This window comes from Salvelinus sp. IW2-2015, unplaced genomic scaffold, assembly GCF_002910315.2.
Source record: "Salvelinus sp. IW2-2015 unplaced genomic scaffold, ASM291031v2 Un_scaffold1350, whole genome shotgun sequence".
In the NCBI taxonomy this organism is placed as follows: Eukaryota; Metazoa; Chordata; class Actinopteri; order Salmoniformes; family Salmonidae; genus Salvelinus; species Salvelinus sp. IW2-2015.
In genome coordinates this window covers 229375-240348 of record NW_019942854.1, presented here as the reverse complement: position 1 = coordinate 240348, position 10974 = coordinate 229375, and the positions used below count along the sequence as shown (strand labels likewise).

The window sequence follows — 10974 nt, the reverse complement described above, 5'->3', positions numbered from 1 at the left end:
GGACAGGAACTCAGATAAAGACATAGAGTGTGTCTGAAATGGCACCCTATTTCCTATAGTGCACTACTTTGGGGCCCAGGGCCTGGTCAAAAGTAGTGCACTATGTAGGGATTATGATGCAATTTTTAGATGCACAATAGACTTCACCCGTGGGACCATAACAGCAGTAGTAGTAATATCTCAGAGTTGATGTTTCTGTCACCCATGACCATCAGTCTCTGATTACCTCTTAAAGGGAATGGGCTTTACTTAAAGGGTAATAGACTGTGACATGAAGTGTAACTATCATAACCCCACTGCGTCTGCTCTTTTGAGCTTTTTGTTTGATCATATTTCCCATTGCTGTGCTATACACATGATCTCTTCAATGGCTAATTGATCTTAACTGGCAGAACCTGTCACACAGTTATATTTAGTTGTGCAAGCATAATTTCTTCACGTTTACTCAGATGCCATATACTGTATATACGTGTCACTTGATAAATGGTTAATGGGGGGGGTTCAAGTACTAACACAAGGCTTTTAGTTTGGTTAAGTGCTGAGAGCATGGAGGTTGTCCCAGACAGGAGTTATTTTAGCAACCCTCCTCAAAGGCCTAGCCCTATTCTCTGGTATGGCATACAGCTGTGGCACTGACTGGCTGTCGTGCTGTGTGTGCACGTGGGTGCGTCTGAGAATGTGCAGCGACTCAGGGCACGGTCTGATCGATTTAGAGTCCCCGGGGAAACAAGGGAATTCCCTGAAAGGGTTATTCAGGGTACAAAACAAAAATAATCACCAGCTCTAAGAAAACATTCCTGCTCTTTAGATCAAGAACATCCATCCCTCACTTCCTCCTCTCCCCTTTCCATTATTCCCTCCCTTCTTCCCCCATCCTTCTTCATTCTGAAATGTTAATGTGTGGGTCAAGAGAGCTACTGTTGAATGAAATGAGAACTATGCATATTGTAATAGTCAGCTCCCCATAGATCATCATTTGTATTCCAGAAGATTAATCTCTCTCTCCCTCTCTCTCTCTCCCCCCCCAGTCTGAGTTTTCCAGTGTCGCCATCCTCCACCAGGCCAGGAGAGACCATGTAGCTGAGTCATGTCGGGCCCACAGTGCATCCAGCCGCAAGCGCCGGGTCCTGACCCCCGGTGACCTCAAACACCTGGTGGTGGATGAGGAGCATGAGCTCATCTACTGCTATGTCCCCAAGGTGGCCTGCAGCAACTGGAAACGCGTCATGATGGTCCTCACGGGACGCGGCAAGTACAGGTCAGTAGCACAGGAAACTATTATTAAGATTTGAGAACATGCAAGACACATTTTCTGAAAGGGACACAATAAATAAACGATTAAAGATGTAAAAAGCTGAATAGTGGATAATGTTTTATTTATAATACTACTACTGATACGACTACGCTGTCACAAAAAATTACACACAGAACACAAAACACCTTCCTAATATTGAGTTGCATCCAGCCCTTTTGGCCAGTTCGTTGGGTCATGGACTCTACAAGGTGTCGAAAGTGGTCCACAGGGATGCTGGCCCATGTTGACTCCAATGCTTCCCACAGTTGTGTCAAGTTGACTGGATGCCCTTTGGGTGGTGGACCATTCTTGATACACACGGGTAACTGTTGAGCGTGAAAACCCCAGCAGCGTTGCAGTTCTTGACACAAACCGGTGCGCCTGGCATCTACTACCGTACTCCGTTCAAAGGCACTTAAATATTTTGTCTTGCCCATTCACCCTCTGGATGGCACACATACACAATCCATGTCTCAATTGTCTCAAGGCTTAGAAATCCTTCTTTAACCTTTCTGGCGCAGGCGTTCCATTAGCGACCCACCTCGACAACATCCGGTGAAATTGCAGAGCGCGAAATTCAAATTACAGAAATAGTAATATTTAACATTCATGAAAATACAAGTGTCATACATCAGAAAAAAGCTTAACTTCTTGTTAATCCAGCCGCTGTGTCAGATTTCAAAAAGGCTTTACGGCGAAAGCACACCATGCGATTATCTGAAGACAGCGCCCCACACACAAAAGCATAAAAAAAATGTTCAACCAGGCAGGTGCGCCACGAAAGTCAGAAATAACGATAAAATAAATGCCTTACCTGTGAAGATCTTCTGATGGCACTCCAAAAGGTCCCAGCTACAGCACAAATGGTCCTTTTGTTCGATAAAGTCCTTCTTTATATCCCCAAAAACTCAGTTTAGCTGGCACGCTTCATTCAATAATCCACCGGTTTCCCTCCTTCAAAATGCATACAAAATGAATCACAAACGTTACCAATAAACTTCTCCAAACAAGTCAAACGACGTTTATAATCAAAGCTCAGGTATCCTAATACGTAAATAAACGATACAATTTAAGACGGAGAATCGTTATTGTCTTTACCAGAGATAAACAACAAAGAACGCGCTCTCATCCACGCGCATGAAAACACTACAGCCAAAATGGGAGCCACTTAGAAAAACTACAAAATCGAGATAATTTTTCCAAAAACAAGCCTGAAACTCTTTCTAAAGACTGACATCTAGTGGAAGCCATAGGAACTGCAAATTGGGAGGTTTTCCCTTCATATTAAACATGACAGCCATTGGAAACTCAGTAGCTCAGTCCTTTTTTTTCTGGATGGTTTGACCTCGGGTTTTTGCCTGCCATATCAGTTCTGTTATACTCACAGACATTATTTTAACAGTTTTAGAAACTTTAGTGTTTTCTATCCAAATCTACCAATTATATGTATACCCTAGCTTCTGGGCCTGAGTAACAGGTAGTTTACTTTGGGCACGCTTTTCATCCAGATGTCAAAATACTGCCCCCTAGCCCAAAGAGTTTAACAAGTGACATCACCAAGGGATCATAGATTTCACCTGGATTCACCTGGTCAGTCTGTCATGGAAAGATCAGGTGTTCTCAATGTTTTGTATACTCCGTGTTTATAACTGCTGTTACTATTACTACCACTCCTACAATTTAGATACTTTTCATTGTTTGTGTTTTTATTCTGTTCCTCATGGTCTTTATTTCTCTCCATCCCAGTGACCCTATGGAGATCCCTTCCAACGAGGCCCACGTCCCGTCCAACCTGAAATATCTGAACCAGTACAGCATCGCTGAGATCAACCACCGCCTCAAGAGCTACCTCAAGTTCCTGTTCGTCCGGGAGCCCTTCGAGAGGCTCGTCTCCGCTTACCGCAACAAGTTCACCCTCAAGTACAACTCCTCCTTCCACCGCCGCTTCGGCACCAAGATCGTCCGCCGCTACCGCAAGGACGCCACGCAGGAGGCGCTGCTCARCGGCGCCGACGTCAAGTTCCGGGAGTTCGCCGAGTATCTTGTCGACCCGGCCACSCAACGCGACGGCCCRCTCAACGAGCACTGGCAGACGGTGTACCAGCTGTGCCACCCCTGTCACATCCACTATGACCTGGTRGGCAAGTACGAAACCCTGGAGGAAGACGCCAACTACGTTCTGCGGCTGGCGGGGGTGGGCGAGTCGCTGCGCTTCCCGACCTACGCCAAGTCCACCCGCACCACAGACAGCATGACGGCCCAGTTCTTCAGCAACATCAGCTCCCAGCAGCACAGCCAGCTCTTCCAGCTGTATAAACTGGACTTCCTCATGTTCAACTATTCCACGCCAAGCTATCTGCGACTGGACTAACGACTAGAGGACCAGGACATGACTAGCCAGCTGGGACTCTGGGCACGATCCACTTTTATTAAGAGAAGAAAAAAAGAACAGAGAAAGAAGAGAATAGATATTTTTGCGGAAGCTTTATTCAAAAACTGTCGTAGCTGTTTCTGGGGGGTGAACAGGAAGGACTGAGGTGAATGGGAGGGACAGAGATTGAGGAAAGGTGCTGGATCCGATTTGACGTGAAAGATTCTTGGTTATCCAATCAGCATTGTCCTGAAGGTGAAAAAGGAGGAAGTGGAGATCCTATAGCATCAGAATGCAGGGTTCGGGTGGAGCTGATGTCAGAGGTTTTCTAAGAGGGGACAGAGGAGAGAAGCAGGACTCCTGGAGAGTGGTCGATGTGTGTTCTGTATGTACATGAGGTGGGACTCTTGACCAATTAGGCTGCTTTGGAATCTGCACAGCAAACGGTGGCCTCGCATGCACGTGCTCTGGCCCCAAAGCATCATGGGAGCTGAGCTTATTTTATAACGAACAATAACGAAACTCCGTCAAATTGTAAAACACACCCATGTCCTTCAGTGTGCTGTATCCTGGGTGTGTTTGATAGCACCCACCAATTATACATTTGATAAGTAAACTGGCTCTTGGCTCCACCTCAAGCCCTCCTCATTATAGCTGGCTATGAATTTTGCTCTAAAAACCTCTAGAACCATCAGGCGTAAACAGTGGAGCTACAATTTACAGCCAACTGCTCTAAAGTAGTAGCTATGCTGTCAGGATCGCCATCGTCATAGGTGAAAAGAACTCCTGAATCCTGAGGTTTGCCAGGTGAGGCCTCAGACTCCCACAGCAGGATCTGAAAAGGCGGCCATTTTAGAAAGACACTGAGCACCCTCGAGGCTTTGAGCCACAGGAAGTGGTCAGAAGGAGTGATTGACAGGTGTTAGGTGCCTCCCACTGACCCAGAGAGGAACTGAAGAAGAGATGGCCCGTGTGGCTGTGAAAGGGTTTAAGGGACATGATCTCATAAATCTGCCCACACCACGCCCCAAAACCAGGGAGGGCCATAACCCTGCCTACGGGCCATGCCCCCCACGACGACCAATGTTTTCATCAGACAATAAAACCAAGACAATGCTGCGAGCAGCAATAAAAAATATAATTTAAATTACTTTTACTGTCGGGGGTGGGTGTGGTGGATGAGAGAGAGGAAGATTTTAATATTTTTTTTCTTGGCAGATTTTTTTTAAAGATAAAATTGTTTTTATGAGTTTTGTTTTTCATGTTTTTTGTCCTGAGTTGCCTCCGGTACACTGTTAATGGTAACATTTTAATTGTCTTCCTTTTTCCCGAAGGGCGTACAATACAATAAAGTTAGGTCCATGGCTTTGGTTTCTCTGTGCGTGAGAACTGGGATATCCCATGGGATTTAGAGTTATTCCCTCTCTCCCCCTTAGTCAACTGAGTCTGGTGCCAAAGGGTTGGAACACTGCCAATGACAGAAAGGGACAGTCAACTCAACTCATCAGTACTTTTCGGTACATACAATAATTTACAAAACATTTACAATCCTGTGATTGAAAACAAACTTTAGCATGAAAAAAGTATTCTACATACATATCTACAGTGCAGACTACTGCTCAGAATCAGAAACAACAGCAGTGGTTGACTTCATAATAATCGATAATAGAACCGTCTACCTTTGAGTCTGGCGGTGAAAGTCAGGTTCGTGTCCGCACTCCTCAGGTGAAAGTGCGGTGTAATCATTACTCTGTGTAGTCTATGGGATCACAGAGAGTCGTATACACAGTGCAGGAGTGGGCGACGGAGGGAGAGAGAAGGCCACCTAATTAGCCAAGCTGGGAGGGAGGGAGTCCTCTTTATTCTTTACACCCCTTTGTCATTCTTCCTCCATTCAGGCTTCAAAGAGAGAGGGACGTTTAAGTTGTGTATTTTTATGTTGCTAGGTCTGAGCAGAAGTAACAGCAGCACAGAGGAAATGATCACTACTATATTCATCTGTACCTCTGACCGTTAGTTTAGACAGGCGTGGTGACTAATGACAGGCTCACCTCATTTTGTCATAGCTTCTAAAATATTGGTGGCAGTTGTGGTGTGTTTGCATGTATGTGTCGTTATAATTAGCAAACGGTTTGGAGGAACAAGGCCCTTCACATAGCCCTCTGATAAAGAGGAAGGCTATTGGTTTGGCCTACATCTCCGACCCCATCCACTTACAGAAACAATGGGAGCATTCTGAGCTCTCACACACACACACACACACACACACCCGCTGATGTTGATGCCACGCAGCCTCTTACTCAGCAGCTGTACTCTAGTGAGGGTTGGTAAGTGAGGTACGGAGGGAGAGGGGGATGGTTGGGTATGGACACATTTAAAACACCACACACTCAGCTTATCTCTAACTGCCTATTTAACCTCCAAAATGAGACACTTAACGCAAAGGCTTCACAACTCTGCAAACAGTTATGGAGTCCTCTCCTCTTTACTCCAACCTCTCTCTCAAAATGGCCCCATATAAAAACAGAAGTGGGTTTTTGGACAGTGTCAGTGATCTCTACCCTCACAACAGGAAAAGGGCAGGCTTCTTATACAAACAGAGCTGTTAAAATCCCACAGAGGCCCAGCCTAACGATCCCTGTGGAAATTCTGACCTGATTCAAAAAATATATATATTCTCCATTCTTATTCCATATCCTAGCTCACTCTACCTATAAATACATTTACATTTTACATTTAAGTCATTTAGCAGACGCTCTTATCCAGAGCGACTTACAAATTGGAAAGTTCATACATATTCATCCTGGTCCCCCCGTGGGGAATGAACCCACAACCCTGGCGTTGCAAGCGCCATGCTCTACCAACTGAGCCACACGGGACCACATGGAATCCACCTGATTCCAATTCTGACATGTCCATTTAGTGTTCCTGTGCTGTAAGTATTTATTGACGAGTGTACGGGTATATTTATGTTGTAGAACGACGTCTATTGTTGGACTGAATTACATATTTACTGTGTTGCTAAATGCAGAAGCACAGGAAGTGCACGCCCCTCTGCACATTCGTAAACATATCCACTCTGGGGCCGGGGGGGTTCTAGCCAGAGATAAGCATGGATGGGGCAGTTATCTGTCAGTGTTTTTGGGGGGGGAATTATGTTTTTATCTTTATGTCTATGAGATATTCTTATCCAATCCATCTCTGTGCAACAGTGAAAACCTCCCCATAATGCCCATGGAACTTCCTTTGTGTTACACATAAAAGGGTCCCCATGACGTTTCCTGCTGTTACGAATTAGCCCTTTGGTACCAACTCTCAGACCATGAGGCTTTTCAGAAATGTTCGAAATATTGTCAACTGTTGAAATCACTGGAAGGTTGTTAGAGCAGATCTCCCACTCAACTGCACAGAAACCAAAGCCTGGAATGGTAATAGAGCTCTTTCCTTATCTTAATTATGGTTTTCCATGTTCCTCTGTCAGCAACACTCCACAGCAGCTTCCACACTTTTCATTGACCTCATAGAAATATAACATATAGATAGAACACAGTTTCTTAGATATGACCTGCAGCATACGTGTGTTGAAGTGAACCATGATCATTTTGTTAATTTCAATGATTCTGTCCAATCCATTCTATGGTTGCCTCCTACATAGCCTATAGTACATGACCACAGGGCACTCCAGTCACCACAGACAGTACCTTTTTATAGGGTCACCACAGACAGAGTCAATGGGTGCTGAAATGATCTGTGCCTTTTCATTCCTCTCATTGGAGCACTTTACTGTCATCTGATTGGTCAGTCCACACACACACTCTCCCTCATCAACTGTCAGATGAATGTTGTAAAACAGCATCCCACACACTAACACAGATCACGTGTAGACTCATGTGACCACATCAAGAGGATTTGCAAATAGAGGGTTTTAGAAATGCTTTCTCTGCTCAGATCTTCCCTCCTCTCCTAAGCCTTCAGATACTGAATGGTTTTCTGTGGCTCTGTGTTGCTCAGAGGTTGTACGTACACCCTTCAAATCCACACTTCAACCCTCAGATCTCTGTGTGCTGGTTTCAGTGTTCTCATCCGTTGCCAGATGGTGAGAGTGTGTGTTGAGGTGTGTTCACTTAAACCAATGTTGTTGACAGTCTAGGCTGGCTACTCTGCTGTTAGATACCATGTCATCGGCCGGCTTGTGTCGGAGAGGTCACTATGTGCTGTACCAACGAGTGTGTGTCTGAGCTGTGTGTGTGTGTATATATATACATATATATTGGAGGTCGCGCTGTACTGTATTGTACCTGCTCTGCCTTAGAGTAACTCCAGGAACTCAAACAGGCTACGTTGTATTTATTTAGTCATTCACCAACGACTACACATAACATTCCTCCTGGTGGTCTCCATGGCAACACACCTGGACTTTTCTCACGGGACAGACTGTTGGTTCATCGTCAAGGCCCTCTCACCAGAAACATGAATAATTGAATATATTGACTGCAGGTAGTGGGAGAGGAGTTGTGATTCCCACAGCAGTGTTCATTCTGGTTCATTCTGTCTGATGTTTTCACAATAAAACGCCTCAAACTCAAACCCAGATGCCCGGACTACTGTTTTTTCTTTACTCTGCAGACAAGCAAGTGTGCGAACACAGACACAACAAACACACCAAATTCTATATATCAAACGCTAATCACACACAGACATTTGTCACATTATCACTCACTGCCCAGTGGTTTCATGGGTATTTTCTGGTTGGCATGGATATCGTCTCGTCAACCCATGCCACCTGATGATTCCAAGCTTGGCATTACAACACATGCCATCTGTTTTGTTTGTGAAAAGCCTGCACATGCCGGTCTGCCAAAACAATTTCCCGGGTTACCATGGTTACTCCTGAGACATTCTTGTGCTCCATGATGGAAGTATATTCATGTGGTACGTATAACGTACCAGCTGTCATGTGTGGTTCACTGGTCATGTGTGGTAGCTGCTGTTATGCGGAGTAATAAAAGTGGACAGTTAGATTTTATCCATGACTGATGCTTTTTGCAGGAGAGGCAACCCCAGGTATTTACCTCATGATATCTACCAGCCTTCCAACCATTACTGAGTGTCAACGCAACTACACTCAAGAGCTGAGCCTGGGATTGAACCTACAACCCTGTGTACTAGAGGTGAGATCGTTACCTGGAGAGCCAGTGGCTCTTTAACACTCAGAACACTTATCTAGCTAAACTAGCTAATGACAGACATTTGACGAACTGTGAAAGTACAATTATAACTGGTGTAAAGCTGCTGCTATGCTGATGAATCAACCAAATGCTGAGTCACTGAGGCATCTGCTATTTATTGCACCCTGTAGTTCACATAGGGCACTTTCTCAATGTCAACAACTGGGTTTGAATCCGTCCCAATATGGCCACTTGTTCCAGTGCATGTATACAGCCTGCTCTCTGTGGAAAGGTCCTGAGCTCTCATTATACAGACCTTGTGCTCAGCACAGTGGTTCCTTTCAAGTGGGCACCTTTGATGAAATGGCCAGGGCCACGGAATCTATAAAAAAAAAAAAAAAGGAGTTGGAACGTTCTCATCCCTATCTCGCCACAGATCAGTCTCTCATTATTAAAAACACAGTACTGTCTCCTACCACCTTTCTGAACTACATATCAATCCCTAATATAAGCAGAGATAACCCACCCAGAGAACTACAACACAATACAAAGTTATGCATGAAACTTACTGCCACTGTAAATTCCACCACCTGCYTTTTCCAAGACATCGGAAACAAGTTAATAGTCCCATTCTAATACATCCAGCATCTCCCCACATACAGAGGCATTTCTCCACTCCTGTCAGAAATACATCCAGCCTATTTCCAAGGCCCTGCCTTCTCATTGGCTAAAAACCCTGTCATTAGAGGGAGGCTGCGGACAGTGGCACATCAGGGGAGTGTGTGTGTGTGTTCATGTGTAGGGAAGGGAAGTGAACAGCTGCTGTGTCCATATGAGCTGTGTCACTGTGGGTATCTGTGGTTTGGGTGAATGCATGTAATATTTATGCTTAAAGGCAAATGCAACACCTGACAAAGTGTTGCATCACCGCAGGTCTCCAAAACAATCTCTCTCTATTTATGCTGTTCTCTGTCACTCTGTGTATCTCATGGCTGTGTCCCCCTCAGGCTTCCATACGTTGCCACACACGCAGATGTGTGATTCCCACCTCAAATTAATGTTCACCACCCACCCAGTGGCTATCACTTTCTCCCTCTTTCTGGGTTTCTTGCCAAATGAGATCGATTGGGGTCTAAGTAAAGAAGAATCAATTGGTGTTTCACTTCCTCAGTAGAGTGAATGTACTAGGCTGAGTCATCGGGCCCTGCTGACAGCGTCATCGATTCCTCCCAGTCCCCCTCAGTGACATAGCCAGTATAAACCCTACTGTAGGTTCAGAGGTGATAAAGACACGGTTAGATTATGAACCAGGCCGACTGTAGACAAAAAAAAGACTTGAGCTGTTCTTATTTGAACTCTTGGCAACAGTTCAGGTCAGAAGGTTAAACCTGGCATCTGACGCCACCATCAGTCACCAAGGAATCTCACCCCTGGGAGGGAGGAAACTCTCCATTTACGTCTCTTTCCTACCAGTTATTTCCCATCTCCAACCTATCCCTTTCTCTCTCAGTCATAGTAGGAAACCGTATGATAATGATGATGATTATCATTTTAATAACCCTCATTTCGTTTACCCCTAACAGCCATGATTATCTCTCACAGCAACACTGGGCCGATTGAGTTTCCATAGAGGCACACTCTGAAATCACTGGAGAGAAAATAATCAGGGGAAAAAAAGAATCTGTTTCCTATTAGCTTCCAGGGTGAATCAGCTATAGTTTTCCCTTCAGTTAGGGCAGTAAGCCCAGAGAAGACCCCTGGAGTAGGCTTCAATGTCATGGTCCCCCTGGTGCAGACTGTACCCCTTTTCCCAAACCGTAGTCAAACCTGTCAACTCAAATCCCCCCCCCGGTATCCCTCTCAGTCCCCCTCCCCCCAATACAAGGTTCAGCACCCCTCGTTAACACCAGAGCGTCTAGACATCAACAGAGGCACACTGTTACATGCCCACAGAATACTGTACATACCACAAGCATGGATAATTAAGAGTGAGTGTGTGTGTGTGTGTGTGTGTTGCAGTCATACAGTACATGATTCACGCCTTCTGACTTCACTGAGATAGAACAAAACCACAGAAAAATTAAGGCGTATTACGGTACATGGGTTAACGTAGCATGGTATCAGTACTGTCAAATATGAAA

General features: G+C 45.1%; 1 protein-coding gene across 1 annotated transcript; it reads left to right on the top strand.

Moving 5' to 3' along the window:
- Positions 1–1004: 1004 nt before the first annotated feature.
- chst11 (carbohydrate (chondroitin 4) sulfotransferase 11) lies at positions 1005–8256 on the top strand (the record flags this gene model as incomplete). Its single annotated transcript, XM_024137940.2, has 2 exons — positions 1005–1258; positions 3041–8256. Coding segments are annotated over 2 exons (879 nt in total), but the record flags the coding sequence as incomplete, so codon positions are not given.
- Between the last annotated feature and the right edge of the window lie 2718 nt (positions 8257–10974).